Source organism: Zalophus californianus, chromosome 9 (genome assembly GCF_009762305.2).
Source record: "Zalophus californianus isolate mZalCal1 chromosome 9, mZalCal1.pri.v2, whole genome shotgun sequence".
Classification (NCBI taxonomy): Eukaryota; Metazoa; Chordata; class Mammalia; order Carnivora; family Otariidae; genus Zalophus; species Zalophus californianus.
Window position 1 is genome coordinate 11,525,178 of NC_045603.1, and position 24,853 is coordinate 11,550,030.

At 53.6% G+C, this 24,853-nt stretch overlaps 1 protein-coding gene and 1 long non-coding RNA gene across 2 annotated transcripts in view; one reads left to right on the forward strand and one right to left on the reverse strand.

Annotated features, from left to right (window-relative positions):
• Positions 1–879, reverse strand: part of LOC118355981 — a 34,122-nt gene extending 33,243 nt beyond the window's left edge. Inside the window, exons 1-2 of the long non-coding RNA XR_004819336.1 lie at positions 656–879; positions 194–294 (exon numbers count right to left, since the gene is read on the reverse strand). This is a non-coding gene — a long non-coding RNA (uncharacterized LOC118355981). The remainder of the gene's footprint in view (positions 1–193; positions 295–655) is intronic.
• The window catches only part of CACNG2 (calcium voltage-gated channel auxiliary subunit gamma 2), a 110,484-nt gene extending 86,071 nt beyond the window's left edge, over positions 1–24,413 (forward strand). The window contains exons 2-4 of the mRNA XM_027595794.2: positions 10,125–10,208; positions 22,400–22,540; positions 23,653–24,413. Coding sequence (XP_027451595.1) covers positions 10,125–10,208; positions 22,400–22,540; positions 23,653–24,188 — 761 coding nt within the window. The 3' untranslated portion in view covers positions 24,189–24,413. The remainder of the gene's footprint in view (positions 1–10,124; positions 10,209–22,399; positions 22,541–23,652) is intronic.
• Positions 24,414–24,853: the final 440 nt, after the last annotated feature.

Below are 24,853 nucleotides of genomic sequence, written 5' to 3' on the forward strand. Positions count from 1 at the left end.
TCAGAGAGGTCCAGTGGTGTAACTGGGATACAAACCCAGCCTGTCTTCAGACTCTGAGGCTAACCACTGACCTTCCCTGCCTCCCTAATAGTAGGAAATGAACTAATTGAACTGTATTTCGGGAAGATTCCTTCATGGCCTATGGCAACACCCAGATCTACTTCACAGAGTACGTTTTAGGTTGTTTTGTTACCTGTGAGGAGGGTCCTTAACGTCTTCTGGAGCAGGCTTTCCATCACATTGTGAAGTATTTCGGAGGTTTTCCTGTCTCTGGGGCCTGCTCCAGTGTCAACACTGCGGGGAGGAGAGATGGATGGGGCGGGACAAAGTTGGGATGAGGGAGCTTGAAGTTCAGGACCCAGATCCTCCCCCATCCTCCATCTTAGTGAAGTCAGGTCCATATCAGGCCACGGTGTAGGGCCCTGACCACCACCTCCAGCACCCCCCCACCCCCACCCCCTGCACTACCCTCCCACCACCACACCCACCCCCCAGCCGCCCCCCCAACCCAGTCTGTAAGGACAAGGCCTGCTGGTCTTCACCAGGATCTGTTACATTCTTCCTGCCTGAGGTCAAACCCGCCAACTAGCCCTTCCTTCCCCGCTCCCTTTGTCCAAGGCCGACTTACAGCAATACCCCGCCTTCCCTCACCCACCGCCACAGCCGGCCCCGTCAGCAGCGAAGTTCATCTGAGCAAAGACGTGCTGAGACACAGAGACACCTCTTCATTCATCCATTCGTTCAATTACTCTGTAGATGTTTAGTGAGCACTTGCTATATGCAAGCACGGAGGGTTCAACGAGCTGCCTTCTAAAACTGTGTCTAGTACCACATCCATAGAAAAGAGTATTTTAACGTGAATGATTGTGTTCATCAGGAGTAGGCTTGGCTCCCAGGGCTTTTTTTAAACTAAAATTATAAAGGGCGGTCTACTTCTCCCTCATCACTCAGCTCTGGAGGTAAGGTGCCCAGGGCTGGTGCGGCTCCAGGGTGGCGTGGCCCAGATGCCTTGCGCTTATTCTACCTTGGTGCAGCTCTCCATCCCCAAGGTGGACTCCCAGGGCCACGTGCCCACCGACAGCACTTCCTACCCGCCCAAGGCCCTTTCCCGGAAGTCCCGCCCACCACTTCCGCTTACATCCCATTGGTCAGAACTCAGTCACGTGGGCACCCGTAGCGGTGCGTGCGAGCCCTGCAGGTCCCCGGAAGTCCTCTGCGCGGGTAAAACGTGGCCGGACGTAGAAAACGCGGTGCCAGGGCACTGTCCTACTGCCGGATGTAGAGAATAACTGTAAAATGAGCCCCTGTGTACTCAGCGCCAGGTTAGGAGCTAGAGCATCCTGGGCCCTCCCTGCCGCCACCCCCACACCCCCACCTCGGGTCCACACCCTCTTGAATTGGGTCTGTCGTTGCCTGGCCAGGCTTTACCAAACGTGTATTCCTAAACGATCTACAGCCTGCGTGTACAAGTTTTTGCCTTCGTGAAAATAGAATCATACTTTATATATATTTCTGCAGCTTGATTTTCGGTTCAGTGTTAGGTGGGTGGGATTCGCCGGTGTCGACATGGATAGCCGGGATCCACTCATTTTCACTGCTGTATAATAACCCGTCTGATCAATATACTCCAAGGTGTTATCATTCTTCCCACAATAGAAATGTGGGTTGTTGTCGGCGTTTTGCTGTTAAAGCAGGGCCGTTAGGAACATTCTCATAACACCTCTCCCCGTGCCTACATGCAAGGGTTTCTCCAAGGCAAATTTCTAAGAGAAATCGCTGGGTCGTGGGATATACACATATTTTCATGTGGTCAAATAGGCTTTTAATAAGACAGGTGCAAAAGATGCAGGTGCCCCAGGGGTTCTAATAGTTGGGATAGTGTCCATCCCATTTAGGAGGATGGAAATGTGTAGTACACTCCCTGCCCACAGGCATGTGTGTTCACACATACACACACACACAGACTCATTTGTTTGTCCATTTGTTCAATAAACATTTGTCATGCAGCCCTTATCATTAATTCTAAGACACACCATCAATGCAATAATGATTCTTCAGGAGAAAAGAAACACTCTGCTGTAAATGAACCCATCAATTATAAGATACATTCCAATTTCAGGAACACTGAAATGTGCATGTGAGCATCTTAGAACCAAGGGAAATAGGGTATATTCAGGGAGCTCTCGAAAGAAATTTTGCCCTTAGGAGTTTACAAGACTTGCAGCTACTTGTTCCCAATGATACCAGAACACCGACTGTGATCAAAGCAGATACAAAGTGCTTGAAAGCCTCGCTACCCAACCCCAAGTGTGGCCCACGGGGATGCCGCAGCATCAGCGTCACCTGGAAGCTTGTGAGCAAAGGAGTCTCAGGCCCCACCCCAGAACCACTGAGTTAGAATCTGGCTTAACATGAACCCCAGGCGATTCCAACACCCATTAAAATCTGAGAAGCAGGCAGAGGCCCATCTGGATGGGAAGGAGTCTTTCCAGTCCAGGGCAATCAAGAAAGAGGTGTCATTTGAAGAGGCAAAACTACATTCATTGAATGCCTGCTCTGGGTTAGGAACCACACTAGAAAATTTCACTTCTGCTATTTCATTGAGTCCTTAGAATCACCCCCACGCGGCAGGGATGAATAGCTCTATTTTACAGCTAAGGAAACAGAGGCACAGAGAGGTCACATAATTAGCTCCAGTCACACAGCTAATAGTAGCAGAACCAGGCTTAGAAGGCAGATCTTTCTGAGTCTGGAGTCCAGTCTCTTCTCCCACATCACATGGAAAGAACTTACAGAGTAGCTGTGGGGACAAGCATCAGGACAGGAAACACCTGGGGGTTATAGGAGCAAGTACTCCCTGCTGTGCTCAGCACCTCTGGTACCAAACAGAAAGGGCAGAGTCGAGGAAGGAAGGAGGGCAGCCAGACACCTTACCCCATTCTCACCCCGCCCGGTGCCTGCATGGGATCTAGCACATAGCAGGCTGTCCAAACAATCCAATAAATGCATGGATGCACGAATGAACTCACGGTCCACCCCACAGGCTGCTTCAAACCCTCCAGCACCAGCTGTCGCCAGCGCTGTGCTGGGGGGCCGGGGTTCCAGCCAGGGAGGAGCCCCGCACTGCCCACCCGCCCTGAGGTCTCCTGAATCCCCGCGGGCAGGGAGGGCTCTGCCAGCAAAGCAAAAAGCCAGGAGCAGAAAAGGTTTAAAACAGAGAAAGCAGCTCCCACCAAACCCTTCATTTGCTTCACTTAAAAAATTACTTAGCCAGCCTCCTGCGGCTGCCTCGCCCCCTCCCTCCGTGCACCCGCCCAGCTCCGCGTGGCTCCTTCAGCTCATGAATATGTGGGAAATAAAACAGCGTCTGTTCAGCCCCTAATGACCAGGTTTATGAAGAGCTTATTGTTTCTCAAAGAAATGAGACAGCAGTTGGTGTTGTGAGATATTAATGTGCTTTCTACAAAGCTGATGAAACCTCCTTTAAACTACTTAATACCTGCAAGCTGAAATTTCCAGTCTGAGGGCAGATTCCTGGAGGCAGACCTGCGGCAGCCCAAGGCACAGCCCTTGGCCTTTCTGTCTCGGCTTGGCCTGCAGTCATTTGATGTTGGGGTCAGCGGGGCACTGCTGCCCTTTGGGGCGGGGGTCCGGTAGAGATTTCATGATTGCTGGGCCCCTTGGCCGAATAATCCTTTATAGTTCATGATGGGAGAGTCCCCCCTACGCCCTCATCCTCTAATAGCTCAAAGCCAACGCCTTTCAGGGGAGTGGGGGGTGAGATGCCCCCCTCGCCCATTCAACCTGGGCCACAAGCCCCTGGGGACCTGACCCCTGGCCCCTCTCCAGCCATCTCCCACCCTCACCCTTGCCCAGGGAGCCTCTACGTGGGACCCATCTTGTAAATCTCCAGTCCCACTCGGAATCACGTATCTGCACCAGCCAGCCCCTCACACGGGTTGCCCTTCATGCCCTGGTGTGCTGGCAAATATTTAACAACTGGCTCTTTGAGCAGGGAAAGGGGACCTCGATTTACAGTATGTGCCAATTCTCGCGGTGCACATCCTCCCACCGTGGCTGGTGTCCAGCTGCTTGTGTGAGTTAGGAAGAGATGCTCACAAGCAGATCCCGGGAGCTGGTGCAAGCCTGCTCCAGCACACCTCGGCCTTCTGGCTTCCTTGTACCCCAACTCTGCTCTGGGGGACCTTCCCTGAGCCCCTGAGATAGTTTGTCCCCTCTTGTGTGCCCAGCACTTCCCTGCCTTCACTTTTGCTGATCCCTTTCCTAGAAATCTCTTCTCACCCCCCCCCCCACAACGTCCTCATCATGCCCCGAGACGCGCACGCACACACCTGGACATGCACCCCTCCTGTGTGCTCCCAGACGCGCCCTGCTTTGGCACAGCACATATCCAGCTACACCACAGAACCTGTTATCCACCTCCCACCACAAATTTCAAGTTCCTTGGGGACAGAAGGTATATTTTTTCCTCTGTGTCTTCAGCAGGTTGCACAGAGCATGGCATATAGTCGGTGCCACACAAAGGTTAGTGGAACAACTCTGCTCCCATAAGGCCTGTGCATTCTCTAAGATAGTATCATTACATTCTAGTAAATTCCGTGCTGTCTGTCTTTCCCCCACCGCCCACCCCGGACTGTGAGCCCCCGAAGGACAGGGATCAGGTTAAATTTCCCTCCACCCACCCCAGTACCAGGCACTTGGGCAGCCCTTAGTCCCTACCTGGGGGGAGAAAGCCTGCCTAAGGATGAAGCCACCTGAGAGGAAAACCAGAGATGGAGAGAGATACCAGATTTTTGAGCACCTAGATCCATCTGTGCCTGAAGCCATATCAGCCCCTGGGCTTGATGACCACCAACCAGAAAGAAATACAGCAGAACTCTAGGCTGACATCAGGAAAGCAAAATTACACACTCTTCGCTGACTGTCGGGATGTCCCACAGATGTTTTGCCAAATTTAAGCTCCGGCAAAAGTGATTGAATGCCGCTGTACCACCTCCCCTTCATGAACCTCGGCACCACTTTATTCAGACTGAGTCCATGGCCACAGAGCTCCAAGGGCTCCTGGAGACCCCTTATGCCTCCAGCCCATCCTCACCACCCCACTGCCACCATCAGCCTCAGGGACTACGGGACCGATCCCATCACGACCCTGGCTTACCTCTGTTATTCCTCACTACCAGTCATGTGTCCTTCGGGGCTCGGCTCACCTCCCAATCTGACCCAGTCCCCAACTCCCCCAGCCTTCCAAATCCTTGCCCTGGGCTCCCCAGCATTTTGTCCGGATGTCAGCAAACTCCCCATGTTCCTAACCTCTTTTCTGCTTACTCTGATAGAAACCCGGCTGTCCCTTGAGGACACCACCCCCTTGCGATCCTTCACAGGGGGTGTTTTATCACCCACACCCTCGAGGAGGTAGGACCCTCCCTGCTCTTCACTGCCTCTTCCCTAAAGCCCTGCCTCTCTGAAACTCACCCAGCCTTCTCTTCCCTGACTGTTTCCTGCCCATTCTCAACGTGGGCATCCCCCTCATTCTTGGAGGAGTGAAGAAGCATTGGCCTGCCTCATTCTCCAAGGGCACTGTGCAGCCCTCTTGGGGTTCACAATCAGGCAGACAGCGCCCCCGGTACCTGGCCTTGCCCACCTTGCTCAGCCAGCACATATCAGTCCTGCCTCACTGGCTGTTAACTGCTGAAATCCCGTGTACCAGTCAGCCCCACAAAGTGCAGGAAGAGGGCTGGGCAGGGGTGGCTCCTGGCTGTGGCAGACAGAGCAGGGAGGGGCCAGGACTGAGGCCCCATCTCCTCTGTGCCCCAGGCCTGGCAGCTCTCCGAGCTGGGGGCCCAGCCCCGGCACATCTGCCTCCTCGGGGGTGGGCCAGGGCCCCAGAAGCACACAACCTTACTACAGCTAGAGTGGCTGGGCCAGGCGGGGCGCACATACCACCGCCCATGACAGAACTACCTCTGAGGTACCTGCTTTTCTCCTCCCCACCCCCCACTCCACCATCCCCAAGGAGCATCCCTCCCCACCTCTGGGTTTGCCCAGGATGGAGGGCTACCTTCTGGGAGAAGTGTATGGCATGGGACAGTGTAGGAGAGAATTCTGTACTCACTGAGACAAAACAAGTCTTACTCTAACAGAGAAGTGTTGCAAGGTTCTGGTATGGTTCCCTGTGTCAAACCATGGTCCAGACAGGACCATCATTCAGCTTGAAAGGGCCTCACACAAATAGTTTCTAAAAACCAACTGATGATTTGGGGTTTATCAGAATAATGTGATGAATCCTTTGCATATCAACCTTAAATTGGTAAGCAGTTTCCTAATACATACTTGATTGCATGTAAAAAGTAAAAAGTGAACGTTTAGTTTTTGTCTTCTGTGTTAATTGGGATGACCTTTCTGGTTGCTAGATACTTAGAATGTCATCCCTACCTCCATCCGACCTTAGCCAACCCAGTTCATGGTCTTACCTTTGACCCTGACATGACCAACCACCACACCCCTCAACAATCTCAATCCTTAGCACCCACTTTCTGACTCCCATGCCCCAGCCTTCCAGCTCACTCCCATGAGCCCCCCACTCCGACATTCCTTGACCCCCCACCCTAGGCTTGCAATGCATTAACCCTACCACCTCTCTACTTCCCCAGCTTAGAGTCTGACCCATCTTCACAATCACTGCCTCCCCTACCCCTGCTCTCGTGTTCATCACACAGACTCCCACCCTGGTTAAAGGCAACCCTCCAGCCAGACTCAGGCACACCCTAAATGTAGCCGGAGAAAACCACAGAATCTCAAAGGGACCTTCATGTCTCCGGCTTGGTCCATTCTGTCTTCCCATCTCAGGGAGAAAAATCTCACTCCCTTCCTCTATTCTCAAATCTCCAACCCTCCTTCCCCTTCCTCGTGCTCCGGTCATGATCCTGCTTCCCATCTCATCAAAAAAATGGAAACAACCAGAAGAGAAGTATCAGGGCTCCCACCATGTCTACTCATCCCCTGCACCCACACCCATAAGTGGCACCTTCCCTCCTGCTGCAGCAGACACACCACCATATGAAGCCACCCTTGCACTTGTGTCCTGGACCTCATCCCCCTCTCACATTGCTCCTGCATTGCTCCCTCCTCTCTCAGGTCATCACGTCTTCCCTCTCTACTAGAACATTCCCACCACCATCACTCGCCTTAACATCTCCCCCCCAACACAGAATGGACAGCAGAGCAGCAGATACCCCACTAGCACAGTGCAGGGGGGCAGAGGGAGGCTGAGGGAAGGAGACAACAAAGGATGTGGTGGGGGCTCAAGCAGCCAGACCAGCACGTGCAAAGGTCCTGTGGTAGGAGGGAGCATGCATGAAGGACGGCTGAGTTGGCCTGTGCGCAGACACAGGGAGGTAGGCGGGAAATAAGACCAGGCAGAGGTCAGGGTCAGGCCTCTTAAAGATGCTAAGCTTCCCCTAGAGCCCTGGGAAGCTGTTGAGTGTTTCCAGCTAGAGGCGGCTTGATCAGATTGGCATTTTCAAAGGATCATTATGATTACTCTGTAGGGAGGGATAAAGGTGGGTGCAAAATGACCAGTGGGGAGGCCACAGCAGTCATGCAGGGAAACCAGGATGGTGGCCTGGCCATGGGTGTTGCTGCCAATGGCGAGAAACTGACCGTTTTGAGAGCTCCTGAGAGCTAGTGCAGACTGGACGTCCTGAGGGATGGAGCCTGCAGTGAGGAGGAGGAGAGGACGGCTGTGACAGGTGGGCTCAGGCTTACACAGGCAGCGACGGACAGACATTCCCTGAGCTGGTTGGTGCCTCCAGAAGGCCAGGCTGGAGGGAGAAAGATCCCAAGTTCAGGTTTGGACCTGCTGAATGTACAGCGCCTTTAACACATCTACCAGGACATATCAGATAGGCAGGTGATACCAGGTCCGGCCCTCACAGGAGAGAATGGGCCGCTGGTGACTTCACACAGCCTCCCCATAGCATCTCTTGAGCCCTTGCTCTGCGCCAGGCACCGCACTGGGAGCCCACAGTCTGAGAAGGACTGGGTGCAGCTCGTGCAGAGGAGAGGTCAGGCTGCAGGGCAGGGTGTGTGGGCCGCCAGCACGAAGCGCAGGGCCCTTAGAAGAGAGACGTGGAGGCACCACTCACAAGCCCTTGGTCTGGGGTTGCACACTGTCCCGGATTTGTGAGGAGCCTAGGGGCACGTCTGTACCCTGCTCTACACCTCACTGCCTACACAGAGCCCTTATAAAGATGCACGGCACCGGGTTGGCACCGACGAAGTATTTGTCAGATTGAATTGAGAGAAAATGAAAGTGCTTTGCAAATACACTGATTTGTCATTTGAACAATAGGGAGGATATTTTAGCCTCTTAGCAGCAGAAACGAAGACTTCTCAGGAGAGAAGGGTGTGTGGTGGGACGAGGGGGGAAGTCCTAGAGGGACCCCTGTGAATTCTCGAGGGCAGGGCGGAGAGGTGGGGTGGGTGAGCAAGAAGGGGAAGCGCCCAGAACACTTAGACAGGAAGCAAGTCCCAGGGGAGCATTTCCAGTGAACCACTGTGCTCCTGAGACCCCACCAAGCTTCAGTGATGTTACCAGAAGTCCCCATAAGCTCTGGAGAATGGTTTTTCTTGCAGAGGTCAGGAAAGGGGGTGAATTTGGTGCAGAGACAGCGAATGGGGGGTCAACCACCTTCTCTGTAACATATAATAGCTAGAAATGTCTAAAACGCCTATCTTTATGTACGTACACCTGTATCCTATATAAGCAGGTGTATACGGCATGTAAGAATGCCTTAAAATTCCTAAATAATATCTATAGGACACAAGACAATCTACTGAAGGCTCAGCACGCTATAGGAAAATAAATTGCTAACACATACTGAGGACTGTATTAATTAGGTTATATTAGCTCCTGTCACAGAAAATTCCCAAATGTCAGTGGCTGAATATAGTCAGCGTCCAATTCTCCCTCACAAGGATGCCCCCAAGCACTTTTCCCGATGTGCCAGCTACGGGCAGCCCAGCCACGGGAGCTGCCACGTCTCCTAGCACGGGGTGGGTTATTTGCGCATTCAGAGAAAGTTCGACAACATGGGCTATAGCTGGGCTGGTCCGGGGGTACAACGGTGTGTGAAACACACGGAAGTTTCTGCTGTCCCGAAGCCGACCAGCTCACAAGCTCTATTCCACGCATCGGTCCTTAAGGAGATCACATTCACTAGTTGGCTCATTCACTTAGTGGTCGCTGGCCGGGGCGGTGGGGGGGCGACGGCTGTGACGTTGGGTTTTCACCTGAGCCGCTGTTCACCTTCTCAGCCATCACCCCAGGAAAGATTTAGAGTCAACAGGCCTCCATTTGAGCCCTGCTTCCATCATTTCCTGACCATGAGTACTTACTTGGATCAAGTAGCCTCCCTGAGCCTCAGTTTCTTCCTCTGTATAATGGAGGAGATAATACCCCTCTCACAGGCCTGTGGTAAAGCCAAATTGATGGAGCCTGGCAGAGGGCCCAAGCCCCGGAGGGGGGGGGGGGGCTCAGCCTCTTCCCTGCCCCCAGCCCGGGAGCATTTCAGCGCAGCGGGGGGCTGGGCACAGCGCATCCCAGGCACGGCAGATGGGAAGGCGCTTTTGCAAGCTCATTTAAGGGCCGTGGGAACATTTGTCAGCATCCACGTGGGGTCTGCCTTCTTTGCAGAGTGATCTGCTCTCTGCCATGGAAAATGCAAGATGACTCCCAGCAGAGCCGGGGCACAGAGGTGGATGGACTGACCCGTTCATCAGCCTCCTCCTCGGGCGGCAGTCCCCAGCCCCGAGCCAAACCTCTGCTGCCCACCAAGCTTCAGCTGATCTTCAGAAGCCTCGGTGCAGGGATGGAAGGCTGGGTTTTGAAGTCTTAGGCCTTAGATCCTCTCCGCGGCACCGCAGGTGTGTGTGTTTTGATTCACCAGGCAGATGTCCAAACAGACAAAGCGAAACCTTCCTTCAGGGGCCAGGGAGAGGGCTGAGCCAGCTTCAGAAGAACGAGAAATCAGCAAGAGGCCGGTGGGTGCTGAGCCCCTGGAAACTCTGATGTTTCAAGTGTCCTTTCTCCTCTTGTTTTCCAGGGAACTTCAAAGGTCTCTGCAAGCAAATCGATCACTTCCCAGAGGATGCAGATTACGAAGCTGACACAGCAGAATATTTCCTCCGTGAGTGCATGCAATTTTTTCTCCCTTCTCGGGGTGGGTCCTGTCCATCCAACCTCCGGAGCACCAAAGGCCAGGACTATCTAGAGATCCCTGTCTCAGCAGAGGGCAGGAAAAAGCTGAGCCTCCCTCCTTTCCTCCTGTCCGGAGGCCAAACCTTCATGCATGCTGTTCCCTCTGCCTACAACCCTCTTCCCTCCCCCTTTGTCTGATAAACCACTACCAATCCTCCAGGTCGCAGGCTGAAACATCACCTCCTACAGGAAGTCCTCCGTGCCCCTGCATGGGTTCCCAGAGCACAGCACCTTTATCAATTTGTGGGGTCCTTGTCTATTTGTGTAAACATCTCCCTGGCGGTCTTGGGACCCTCCCTTATCTTGTCCACTTGTTCTTATTCCCAGCCCCGTGCCCTGCACATAGTAAGTGCTCAGTAAATAGTTCTTGAATAACTGAATGAAGAAACTCATCAGGCAGTGTCAGACTGGAACTTCTCCTGAGACAATACGTGAGATTTATTTTTCTTCCCCCACGATCAAGTCAAGGTTAAATCTTTAAGTAAGAGTGGTGACCTTAAATCCACCTGAGGCATATTATCAGAGAAAGCATTTTGAGTCCCAAAGAAAATTTCTCAAGAATCAGCAAAAACCAACAAGGTAAAATGCTCCCTGAGAAAGGGATTTCCAGGAGAGGGGCTGAGGGTCCTTGATGCCTGGGACAGCAAAGCCACCTGAGCAGAAGTGGTTGAAAGCTCTGCTCCGGGCTCTCAGGAGGCTCTTCCAGAAGAGGTTTGCTCTCTTCCCAGGAGCATGCCCACCTGCCGCCCCCAGTGCCCTTCCCAGCTGCTCAGAGGCCGCTAATGCCTCCCTTCCTTCCCATCCCCCACAGCAGAACTGCTAGCATCACCCTCCGTTCACTTTTATGGAAAGTGTAGGAGGCATTTCATCACATGGATCACCCTGTCTCTTTCAATAACTACTCCTCACATCAAAGCCAACTCCCGGGTCAGCCTGGAATCAACCTGGTTTCATTGAAAAGCACACAGAACATGAAGTCAGCCAGGCAGCGAGGAGGAGAAAGGAAGGAAACACGATGTAATTTACAGATTTCTTTTTAAAGGGAGAAAAGTATCTTACAGTGCTCATTTCCTTTTTCGAATTCCTGAAAGACACTGCTCTTAAATGGAATTCCTAAAAGACCGTTTGATCGTGCTCCCCCCCCTTACCATATTGGGACTCTTGAAGGAGCTGGGGGGTGGGGGGGTGGCGTAAGGGCAGGCTGAGAAAATTGAGGGGAACGAATGGCGTGCCGTCTGTGGCCCCAGGCAGCTGGCCCTGGGAGTCGGGCATGGCACAGATGCAGCCTGCTGGTGGAGGTAGAAGTGGGGGACCAAAGCTCAGCCTCACACCGGGAGCCCCACTGGTTGAGCACAGTGAGGATGTAATACCTAATCAGCTAGCCACCAAGGGGTGGGCGTAGGAACTTTGTCTCCTTCATGGCTGTGTCCCAAACAGCTTCTGGAATAGAGTAGGTCCTCCATAAATGTTGTCTGTTAACTAAAGGACAGATATAGGATTCTTCAGTGGCTATTTCTACCTACTCTATACCTCCATCTCCTTATTATTAAAGAGAGAAATGCTTAGAGTGTTTAGTTCATTTTGGTGCCCCTGGACAAAAGACTCGAACTGGTGGTGTTAACAGGGCAGGATTCCAAGGCTCTGATTTAAGCCTACTTAATCCAACAGTATTTTTTTGAGTATTTGTAACAAGAGTTGGCAAACTTTTTGTGTAAAGGGCCAGACAGTAAATATATTAGGTTTTGTGGGCCGTACAGCCTCTCCCCCAACTACCCAAGGCCGTCCTTGGAGTATAGACAGATGCTCCAAGGAAACTTAACTTCATTTACAAAAACAGGCAGCAGGCTGCATTTGGCATGGTTTGCTGACCCCTGATCTATAATATGCTAATATTGGGCTAAACAACAAAGGTAATTTTTGGAAGTTGCAAGATGTGAGTTCCTATCATTCTCTAATAGATTCTAATCCTAATTAGATTCTCTCATTTTTATTAAGCCCTAACCTGGTTGGCTAGAGAAGCTGGAAGGCCGGGATCATTCTTCTAGAAGGATCCCTAGGCCCACTGAAGTGGGTGGAGCTAAGGCCCAGGGAGGTGGATGGAGCTTCTCCCAGAGGTGGGAGCACTTCTCCCACAGGGAGGTGGGCGGGGCTGTGCCTGGGGTGGGCGGGGCTGCCACTGGTGGGCGGGGTCTGAGCCAGCTCCCATTTCGGGTCTGTTACACCCATCCTCACTGTGAGCCTGCCACGTGGGAGGGCAGGAGAGGGGCTCACTGTCTAGAAACAGTCCCAGGAAGGTAGCACGTATGCCATGACGCAGGCAGGGTTAGAAGAAAGCATGTGGTGCTGAGGGTGCCTGGCTCCTAACCCAAACCAGAGATCATTCCAGAAGGAATGAGACTTGGCCTCTAGAAGCATTCACTCATTTACTGATGAGACATTCAGTAAGCACTCACTCCGTGCAGGACACTGTTGTCTCAGTACAGGGGATCCAAGGGTGGAACAAACAATGCTGGCCCCTCTGTGAACATGATACTCTAGTGAAGGGAGCAAGCAGGGAGCAGGAGCAGGAATAACCCCCTCAGATGGTTTCAGAGCTGTGAGGGGGCGGGTGGAGGGCAGGGAGGGGTCACCTAGATGAGGTAGGACAGCTTCTCTAAATGAAGAAGAGGAAGGAGCTAAGATGATTTGGGGAAACACATCCCTGAGAAGGGACTGGCAAACGGGCAAAGGCCTTACGAAGGCAGGGCAGAGAAAGGGAGTTTGGGGGTCAGCGGGGAGGCCGGACTGGCTGAGCACAGGGCACGAAGGGAGGGCATCCCACAGCATGAGGTCGGAGAGGTAGCTGAGGAGCTCCGTCATGTTGGGAAGAAATCGGATCTCATTCTAAGTGTGATGGGAACCACGAGCAGGGGACACTGATTCGGAAGGTCAGTTCTGGCTGCTGGCTGGGGAGGCGGGGAAGCTAGTCGGGGCTGTTGCGGACATCCTGGACGTCCTGATGAGAGGCTATGGCCGTTGGACCAGAGTGTTAGCTGTGCGGATGGCGAGAAGTGAGGGGCTGTTTGGGAGACAGGGCTGAGAGGAGTGGGGTGGCCAGGCCATTGGGGGTGGGCCCCGGGACAGGACCCTGCTGGGTTTCCAAAGGACAGCAGAGAACTGTGAGGAGGGACAGGGTGGGGGCAGGCGACCTAAGGGGGTGGAAAGGGGCTCAGCAAAGAGAGACACTCTGGCGTTGACCGTTCACACCCAACATTCCTCAGACTCAGAGGGGCAGTGGGACAGGCAGGGTGGGCCCCAGAAAGACGGCTGGAGCTCCTGCTCTTACCAAGGACAGGGACACAGTCTACCAGACCTTGCTCAACCAAAGGGCAGGATCTGTTGAGAGCCTGACACAGGGCCAGCACCCTTCTGGAATGGACAGAGGCCTGACCATGTGGAAGTGTGGGACGGTGGACCTCGCCTGGCAGAGCCATAGCTCTCGAAAAACCCTCTGAGTGTCTTCTCTCGGCTCTGTGGGGCTGAGCGTCCTGGTACTCAGGAGGCCAGAAAAGATCTGAGCCACCCCAGGGGCCATGGGTCCTTTTGGCTGCAGACAAAATAAAGACCTGGCCCTCCCGACACCTGCAATCTATAATAAATGAAATGAACAAGTTAATTATATAGTCTGTTAAACTATGAGGAGTGATATGGAGAAAAATCCAGCAGGAAAGGGGGATAGGAAATTCCAGAGTGGGGGTGGGGGTCAATAAAATCCTCCCTGTGAAGTTTGAGTAAAGGTCTGAAGGAGGTGAGAGGGAGGGAGCCATATGGAAAGCCGAGGGAAGAATGTTCCAGGCAGAGGGAACAGCAAGTACAAAGGCCCTGAGATGGGAGCATGCCCGGAATGTTTGAGGAACAGGTCTGAGGCCAGAAAGACAAGAGTAGAGTGAGCAAGGGGCTCACTCGAGCAAGGAAGAGCCAATGCAGAGAGGCCCAGAGGCCCTGGTAGGTCATAGAAAGGGCTTGGGTATTGCAGAAAGCCATCAGAGGGTCTCACATTCTACAGGACCCTCTGGTTGCTACATTCATAAGAGACTGAAATAGGACAAGGGCAGGACCAGGCAGAACAGTTAGCCTGCTGGCAATAATCTAGACAAGGGCGCCTGGGTGGCTCAGTTGGTTAAGCAACTGCCTTCGGCTCGGGTCATGATCCCGGAGTCCCGGGATCGAGTCCCGCATCGGGCTCCCTGCTCGGCGGGGAGCCTGCTTCTCCCTCTGGCCCTCCCCCCTCTCATGTACTCTCTCTCTCATTCTCGCTCTCTCAAATAAATCTTTAAAAAAAAAAAATATTCTAGACAAGAGAAGATGTCCTGAACCAAGGTAGAAGCAGTGAAGGAGATGGGAAGGGGTCAGAGCTGGAAAATATTCCCAAGGATCTGCAGATAGGATTTCCAGAAAGTCTGCATGTGGACTTCCCAGGGAAGGAAGGAGCCAGGCTCAGTCCAAGGCTGGAATTGGGGAGAATGGGAGGCTCAGTGTCAGCCGCCTTAAGTCAGAGAGGCCTATGGGGCTCCCTGGGGACATGCCCTGGAGTCTGGGGCTCCCGGGACAAGTCCTGGCCCGAGACAGGAGTGTGCCTGTTGTCAGCAGGCAGATGATATCTAAAGCCACGAGACTTGACGAATGGACCAAGGCAGCAGAGCAGAGAAGAGGGGCAGGGTCTGAGCCCCAGGATGCCAAGGCTTAGAGGCCAGAAAGATGAGAAGGGCCCGGGGAGGGGGCTGAGGAGGGTGGCGAGTAGGGGACCCGGGTCACCCCTACCAATCTCATTCCACCAGCTGGACTGAGGATCTAGAGCTGAGAGGAAGGAGAGAGAATGCCAGAAGGACATGGCTGGACAGGAATGCAGAGCTCATCTCCTGGGCTGGCAGAGAAAGTGGGGCTCACTTGCTCTCACACCATCAGGCCAATTTTTGGGCATCGTCCAGAGCCTCTTGGGGGGCCTGGCAGAAGGCAGGCACCCAATCAATATCTGATGGAATGAATGAATGACTGAATGCCCTTAGCCCCCCACCCCCATAGGTATTTGAGGAGTTCCACGGCTTCTCTGGAACCACAGAATCCTGGGCCTCCTGACATCTCGGCCCCATGAAGGTGTGGCCAGTGTGGCCCTCACCCACCCATCACTAGCTTACGCAGGAACAAATGATGACCAGACCTGTTTTCCCAGCAAGCTCTGGGGGGCCACCGATGTGTCTGCTCTGGTGTTTCCCCATCCTTATCCCTCCTTAGCAAAGCGGGAGCGCAGGTGAAGACAGAGGCAGTGGTGACCCGGGTGTGACTTCCTTTGATGGCCAGTGTTTGTCCGTGTGTCTGTCTTTATGCACGAGGGGGTGAGTCTGCTGTGTTCTGTATCATTTGGTGCCTGTGCGTCCATGCATCTGAGCGTCTGTCTGAACATGTAAGTGCATGGTTGCTTGTGTCTGCTTGTGTGTCTGTGGGTCCCTGCAGGGTGTGTGTGTGTGTGTGTGTGTGTGTGTGTGTGTGTGTGTGTGTGTGTGTATGTCCAGGAGATGGGAGTCGGTATTTCCCAGGGGCCACAGTGTGATTTGGAAACATCCAAAGCTGCCGCCCTTGCCCACTCACATCCATGCAACCAGAGCAAACGTTTCTGCAAACAGGGCCAACCCCCTGCAAGCCACACAGGGTGACACTCTCAGTTCCGTACTGGTTCGTTTCTTTAAGTGCTGGTTGCACCCAGCAGGCTGACTTCACCACCTGGTCCTGACTCACAACTGGCACTGGGATAACCACCAGCCTACGGAACCCCGGGCCCATGAGAAACTGCACCGGTCCCTTCTGCCACGATGAGAACTAACATTTCCTGGCGCTCGGCACAGACCAGGCGCTGTCGTAATTGCTTAAAAGGTCTTGACTCATGGCTCTCATCGCAGGCTGTGAGCTGGGTGTGCTCACGATCTCTCTACGGCAGGGGGACAACCGAGGCTCAGGAGGGCCGCCTCCCTCCCGACTTGGTGCCGCTGATCCACAGCCCCGGGCACAACAGGGAATGGGACAGCCTCTGGCGCCTCCGCAGATACCACTCCCCCAGGAAGCTCACGGAGCTTCCAGAATTCTTTTCCTATGTCATTCTATACAGCACACTTGACTACTTTAGACATTATCTGCGTTCCCCTTCACAACACCCTGGGAGGTAGGTCCTGTCGGTGTCCCCATTACACAGACGAGAAAGGGGAGGCACAGAGGCTACCCAGCCAGTGGCGGGGGGGGCTGGGCTGGGGCCCCAAGGAGGCCACGTGTGGAGCCCAGACTCTTAACCGCCACTCTTGGCTCCTCTGTCTCCCCTCATCCGCTGTCTTGCCCTTCCTCTTCCTCCTTCCCTGAGGATGGTCTCCTCCAGGAACACCTCCTCCCTCCTCCTCCTTCCCCTGTGCTCCCTCCCCCTCTCCCCCGCTCTCTCTCACATTCATACACACACACATGCACACACAGACGTCCGTGGTCCTGGCCACCCCATCCAGCACAGCCTGGAGGGGAACGAGGGAGAGATGCCCAAGAGCTTAGAAGCTCCTCCTGAGCCACTCCTGGCCCATCCTGTCCTTTACGAATGGGCCAAATCCCAAGTGGGATAGCAAACATTAAGAGTTGAGCCCCATGTCCAGAAAATCAGGAGCCCGTCCTCCATACACCTGGTAACAGCAACCATTCTGATCGAAAGCCACAAGTGACACAGGTCATAGATAGGACGGTGCCCTGGCCTGGCTGAGTGGCCCCCGAGGGGAGGTCTGGGGCACACAGGACCATCAGAGACAGACAGCACCCTAGAGATCATCTAATCCAGACAAGGAAGTGGAAGCCAGTCACCCCACGTGATTTGCACAAGTTCCTCCTGCGCCGTCACTAAACCCTGGGGCTCCCCAAGCCCCAAAGCTAGCCCTCACCCTTCCACGGGCAGGCTCTCCTGTGCTCACCTCTGTGTCTACGACCCCCCATTTACAGCTTCAGCCCAGACCACACCTCTGTGCCCTGAGCCCGCACATCTACCGGTGAGCCCCCGACCCTGGCCTGACCTTGGCCTGCCTCATTTCCTTTAGAGCTCCCCAAGCCCTCCAGGGACTCTTTGTGATCCACGGTCTTCCAGTTCCCTGAGCAAGGATTCTTCCTCCAGCCCTGCTCACGCTGCTTCCTCTCCCTGGAACACTCCACACCCTGTCTCTTTTCTGCCCTGTTGGCTTCTCCTTATCCATCAGATGCTAGCTCCAACATCACTCCCTTCGGGAAGCCCTCCTTGATCCCCACATGAGCTCAGAGGGGTGGGAGGCACAGGCCTGAGAGCCAGGGTGTGCAATGGTCAGACACCCAGACCCTAGAGGCAGACCGCCTGGGTTCACAATCCAGCTTCTCCACTTCCTTGCTGGGTGGACTCAGAGAAATGGTTTAACCTCTCTGTGCCTCAGTTTTAGCTGCTGTATGAGGGGGTAATTCCAATACTTACTTCTCAGAGTTGTAGTGAGAACTGATGAGTTAATATACATACAGTGCTTAGAACAGTCCCAGCATACACTAAACACTCAATGAACATTAGCCACCTACATGCGACATTAGCCCGTCACTTGGCTTCGTGGTGCCATATGGATACCTTCCAACTCATAGCACTTTATCCTGGTTGATAATTATATGTTTATCTGTATTATTATCTGGTGACATACATCTCCTTCATGAGAACCTAAGCCCCATAAAAACATGGACCAGGCCTGTTTTTGAACCCCTAGCTCTCCCATGCCCAGCCTGGAACCTGGCACCATGGTGGGCATTCAGTCTGTATTTACTCACTGAACTCACAGCTGATCAAAAGCAAAGCATCTCCCCTCCCTGGACCACGCGGCCTTTCCCCGGTACAGCATATTACGTGCTCAGCCAGGAAGAGCCAAACTGCAGCTCGTAGGCCAAATCTGGCCCACCAACTGTTTTTGCAAATAAAGTTTTATTGGAAAAGGACCACACTCATTTGTTTACATATTGCCTAAGGCTGTTTTCATGTTACAACAGCGAAGTTGGGTAGTTGCAATAGAGAACATATGGCTAGCAAAGCCAGAAATAGCTACTCTCTGTCCTTTGACAGAAAGTTTGCCAATACCGGCTTTAGGTATTTATAATCTCCATGATGCCAAGGCCACGGCTTCGTGGGGTTGGTCTGAGGTTTCAGCGGGTTTATCCACGTGCCAGGATGGGGCCTGGCACATAGGAAGAGCTCCATAAATGTTGGTAGGTACTGCGTGGTTCCATATGCTTACTCGTAGGAGATCAATAAATACTTATTCGTTGAATAAATCAGATACCTTCTGCTCCTCATGACAGATTTTAGCACTGAAACCACACTAGCTTTGGTGGGAATCAAGACAATTCATGGGCAAGTAGTATCTGGATGAAGGAGGGGGGAAACAATAGAAGTAATAAATATCATACCTTTTACTATACACTTTCCAGGTTGGAACCAGCACAGATAGGATCCAGTTTAATCTTGACAACAGCGCTTCTCAAACTTCCGTGTGCATACGACTTGGGTCACACACTTTTGTTTAAAATGTCGATTCTAACAGCTGCAGAGTGAGGCCTGAGACCCTGCAGTTCTAACAAACTTCCCATGATGCTTCCTGGGCTGCTGGCCCTCCGACTGCCCCCTCCCCCCCCCCCCCCCCCCCCCCCCCCCCCCGCCGCCAAGCAGCGGGGCCTTACATTCCTGTAAGCTGGATGGTAGGGTTCCTTTTCCCATTCTGCAGGACGCAGAAACAGACCCAGAGAGGTAAAGACCCTTGCCCTTGGCCACGCTGTGAAGGAGTGACAAAGCCAGGGTAAGAACTCAGGGGCACCCCCAAATCCCCACTCTGCCTATGATACCACCCAGCCAGAAAGACCTCCTTCGAGAAACTTCTCCAATGTAGGAGCCCCTGAAGTCACTTCCTGCCCAGCCTGAATCTGGGTCCTGTAAACTTCAGCCTCCCTAGGCATGGTGCTGTTTACTGGCTGTCCCCTGTCACCTTCGTCCTGGGCAAACCTCTTCCGAGAGAGGCTAGTGTTTGGGTTGGCTCTGCTGGGCTGGAGAGGCTACTGTTTGTAGCGCCCGCTGGTTACCCTGCTCTTGAGCACATCATAAGCTGCTTGGGACCTTCTGAAGTAGTCCCATTACTCTCTGGGGCTGCAACTCAGCAGACCTCTCTCTCCAGCCTCCTTCCATCTTGTCTTTGCACACACGTCCGTGCGCACACGCGCGCGCGCGCACACACAAACACACACACACACACACACACGGCTGCACACACAGCATCCCAGCTCCCTCCACAGCTGGTGCTCCCTCTCTCTGCTGTCTGGAAGGCTAAGTTGGGATATCCGGGCTCTGCCGGCAGGCTGAGCCGACGCCATCAAGCCCCAGCTGCCTGGGAGGCATTTGCTCTGAGGGTGCAGGCTGGGTTTGCCAAATGTGGGCATACGGTGGGCAGGAAGCACCGCTTTCTCGGAGGGAAAAGACTGGAGAGCTTCCTCCCCGGCTCTGCTCCTCTGAGCCACCGCGGCTGCCCCTCTTGGAAGTCACACCAACCTGTCTTTCCCCCTTTTTGCTGTCACCCTCCATTCCCAGCTGGTCAGACATCACATCCACACAGAGAGGGCAGAAGCATAAGAAATCATCTAACGGTCCACCCCCACTTTTATACATGGGGAAACCAGAGAGGGCGAGGTACGTGTCTCAGCCACACAGCACGTGAGTGGCACAGCTGGGACCCCAAACCCAGAACTCTATACTCTGCAGCACCCTCCCCAGGCTCCTTGGAAGCCCCACAGGGAGAGTGCAGGGTGGTCCAAAAGTAGGGCTGATCTGAACTTGAATCCTGACTCATGAGCTGGGCTGTCTTGGGCAAGTTACTTTGCCTCTCTGAACTTCAGTTTTCTTGTCTATAAACTGGAGCTAAAAAACACAGCCCCCTGGGCTGTTATGAGGATTACATTAGAGAATGCATGTTAGGTACTCATTCACGACTCAACACAGAGTAGGTGCTTATCAAAGATTCTCTCTTCTCTCCTGAGTCTTCAATAAGCTCCCCTATCCCCAGGTGCTTACAAAGAGGATTTAGGCGGCACTGAGTGTGCGTGTCCAGATATCATGTATGCATGTGTAGGGGTGTGGGGGCTGGGGGATCGGACTGGGGACACAACAGTTATCTTAAAATGGCTTGCACGGGGGGAATGTCCACTCAGATGTGGGGGGAGGCGGTCCGTCCCTGCTTACGGGAGAGGAGAGCCCGATTGCCCAGTAACCTAGCTGCTCCCCTTGCGTGCCTCATCCTCTGGCCCCTAGTTCAGGTTCACTCTTCTTCAAGTCCCCCTAAAATAATCCATTCACCCAACAGCCTCAGTAAGCAGTGTAGACTTCCTGAAGATCCAGGGGGAAGAGCCAGGAGGAGTTTTATATCACACATCACAGCCAACTGCCTAAAATCCTCTTGGAAAAATTCCTCAAGTTCTATACAGAAAAACTCCCTTCTCCACAGATTTCTGTGGCCACACTACCACCAAAAGGGATGGGGAGCGAGGGGAAACTCTCCTCCTGGCGACTTCCTCTCCAAAATGCACATCCCCAGCCAACCAACCCCTCCGGCTCACCCCAGGCTGAGCCAAGGGGCCCTAAACTTCTTCAGAAGCCACTTAACCCAGACATGTAAAGAAATCCTCCTTTCCCTCCCAGGAGCCTCCAGACGCTCTGCCTCCTGCCTGGCCCACAGCTCCCAGGACAGGGACTCAAGCCCTGAGGTCACCACCACCTTATTTGAATCTGGAGAGAAGGACCATTGTACTCTCCAGAGACACTTTGTGGAGGACCCGGCACCTCTGGGTCCCCATCCGTCCACTGCCCCCCCCACATGCGCCCCCTGCTGGCCTGGCCTGCCCCCCCCCCCCACCGGCCATATGCGTCCCTCCGCCCTCCAGTCCTCCCACAGGCAGAAGTCAAATGTTCCTGAGGGTGTTCTTTTCTTGTGCCTGTTTGTCGGTCCTTCCTTCTCACTTTATCCTGAAGGCGTTTGTTTTTTTTTTTTTTTTTTTTTGGCTTTTGTTTTTCACTTGTTCTTTTCTTGGCAACATGTCTGCTTCTTCCTCTGTCTGGACTGCCTCACCACGTTTATTCACTCAGTGAGCCTGCACTGGGGACCTGCGGTGTCTCCAGCACCCACCGAGGTGGTGGGGACAGAGAGATTAAAAAGAGAGAACTAAAAAACAAAAACAAAAACAAATAGCCACAGTTCTTGCCTTCATGGGACCACACAGCTTGTGGAAGCATATATAGAAACAAGTTTTTCCTGTACTATCCTTTATCCAGCCTTTACTACATGTCCTCAGAGACTTATCCAAGTGCATTATCAGAATCAGCTCATTTAATCCTCATGGCAGTCTGAGGAGGCGGGCACTATGACCACCCCATTTTACAGATGAGGAAATTGAGGCACGGAGAGACAATTCGCCCCACCCTATGTAGCTAATACATGCCAAAGCCAGATTCAGATCCAGGCCATGTGGCTCCTTCACCACGAACACACTGCCCCAGGTGGCCCAGCACACAGGAAGGGACGGATCGCTTTGCTTAAGCAAGTCAGGGAAGGCTTGACAGAGGAGGCGAGTTTGGGTTGAGTTTTGATGGATGGATAGAAGTTCGCTGAGTCAGAAAGAGCAGGAAAAGCATTCTAGTGAGAAAGGTCAGTATGTCAAAAGTCAGAAGCATGCAATGACATGACGTGGGAAGTTTGCTGTGGCTAGACCAGAGGGGACGTGGGAACTAGGAGTGGGGACCAGGAGGCATGAGGCCGGAGATGGGCTGAGACCAAGTCACATGGGGCCCTGGGGGCCTCATGAGGCACTGGCGTTTGGTCCTGTAGGCAGACAGGAGCCCCTGAAGGGCTGCAAGGTGGACACTGGCTTGTTCCCCCTTCCCTCCCCCGCTAAACAAACTTGACTGTGGCCCCGTGTCCACGAAACACCCACTCCCGTGGGCCACTCTCTCCCCCATGCGTCCCTCTGGCTCACAGCTGGGCCATTCTCTCTCTCACTGACCGCCCCCCCCAACGTGTTCCTCAGGGGCTGTGAGGGCCTCGAGCATTTTCCCGATCCTGAGTGTGATTCTGCTCTTCATGGGTGGACTCTGCATCGCAGCCAGCGAGTTCTACAAGACTCGACACAACATCATCCTGAGTGCCGGCATCTTCTTCGTGTCTGCAGGTAATGGCCTCTGAGCTGGGCGGGCCAGAACCCGGGCCTGCCTGTGGGGAGAAGGCCGAGGTTTGGGTGCTCCGTGGCTGGGAGGACCTGACAAAGACAGGAGGGAGGGAGAAGAGGAAATCTTGAGGACTTGCAACAGGTCATGTCATAGGGAAGGCAGGTTGTGCTGGGGCTCCTGCCCCACAGTAACATCCAAGCCCCCAGCTGAGTCCTCCAGGAACGTCCTGCGACTCGGTCTCTCAGCCCAAGGGCCCATCTCCCTCTCACCTTTTAGAAAAGGGCCCAAATCCCAGGTCTCTCTCAGAATACGGGGCCTATTCCTCACTGCCCTGTCCCCTCACTGTCCCACCCCGGGGGGGAGCAGGCAGGCAGGCACCTAAAATCTGTTACAGGACAAGTCACATTGCTTCAGATGCCAGAAAAAGCCTATGGCCATACTTACCACACCCCGGCCCCCAACAGCTTCCCATGTGCTAATTCATTCAATCCTCTCCATGGCCCTGCAAGAGGGAGTCCTATCACCCCCACCACACACACACACACACACACACACACACACACACACACACACACACACACACACACACACACACACATACACTTTACAGGTCTGCGAACTCTGACTCAGGTCACCTTGCCAAAGGCTTTGAATCTAGGCAGTCTGACTCCAGGAACCAGTGCCAACCCCCTGCTATACGAGCTTCAAACCTCAGTGCAGCCTTGATCAAGTTACTTAACCTCTCTGCAATCCATTTCCTCATTCGCAAACCCCCAGAACAGCACCGCACAGCCAAGGCGGGTAGCAAACACTCAATAAACAGTACCTCTTATTAGTAGTCCACACGTGGTGGTAGAATGCCTCCCTCTCCTCTCCTCTCCTCCCCTAGCATTGTTTCCATCAGCCGCCCCCCCCTTTGTCGCTCCCTCCAATATTTAGACAATGCTTGCCACTAGCCCTTTCCAGAACTGGCCACGAAATCCCTGGAGCCGGGAAGGCCCATGAGGCTGCCCTTGTCCGTTAGCCCTGCCCAGGGCCTGACACTGCGCTGGGAACTAACCACCCCTCTCTCTGACACCCCCACCCCACCCCGCACCCGCCCTGTGCCCCGCAGGTCTGAGTAACATCATTGGCATCATAGTGTATATATCTGCCAATGCTGGAGACCCCTCCAAGAGCGACTCCAAAAAGAATAGTTACTCGTACGGCTGGTCCTTCTACTTCGGGGCCCTGTCCTTCATCATCGCCGAGATGGTCGGGGTGCTGGCCGTGCACATGTTTATCGACCGGCACAAACAGCTGCGGGCCGCGGCCCGCGCCACGGACTACCTCCAGGCCTCCGCCATCACCCGCATCCCCAGCTACCGTTACCGCTACCAGCGCCGCAGCCGCTCCAGCTCCCGCTCCACCGAGCCCTCGCACTCCAGGGACGCCTCCCCCGTGGGCATCAAGGGCTTCAACACCCTGCCGTCCACGGAGATCTCCATGTACACCCTCAGCGGGGACCCCCTGAAGGCCGCCACCACGCCCACCGCCACCTACAACTCCGACAGGGATAACAGCTTCCTCCAAGTCCACAACTGTATCCAGAAGGAGAACAAAGACTCTCTCCACTCCAACACAGCGAACCGCCGGACCACCCCCGTATGAAGCCCGCGGGGGGGCCTGGCGGCGCCGCAGGAGGAGCGCGCCGCGCCCCCCCCCCCCCCGCTCGCGTGGGCCCCCCCCCCCGAGGTGGGGGGGGAGAAGGGGGCGGGAACCCAACCATCCACTGGGGGGGAAAACCTTCCAAAAGCAAAAAAACAAAACAAAAAACAAAAAAAGAGAAAAACATAACAAGTAAATTTTAAAAAAAAAGAACAAAATATAAGAGGAACAAAGAAGCAAAACGACAGGAAATGTGACAAAAAAAATATTAACCGAGGGAAAGAAAAACAAACTTAAAAAAAAAGCGAGCGAGGTTAAAAAATTAAAAATAGACAATAAATCTAAAAGAAAATGCATGATTTCCCATGTACCATTATTTTAACATTTAATAAAAACCAATCTAAATGAAAAAATAAAAGGGAACCAAGATAACATTAAAGCAAAAAATGAGGAGCAGAAAGGAAGGGGGAATGTTCTCTGCATTTATCAGGGGTTTATGTTCCTTTTTGTTTTAATGCGGGCGAGTTACTTTTCTGTTCTTTTTAACCCCAAGCGGGCTCTGCCTCCCTGGGCGAGTTGGGGGGTAGAGACTCAGGGGCCCCAGGGCCAGGTAAGCCCCTCGGTCACTGCCAGGTCCCTGGAGCCTCTGGATGGGTGCCCGAGGAACG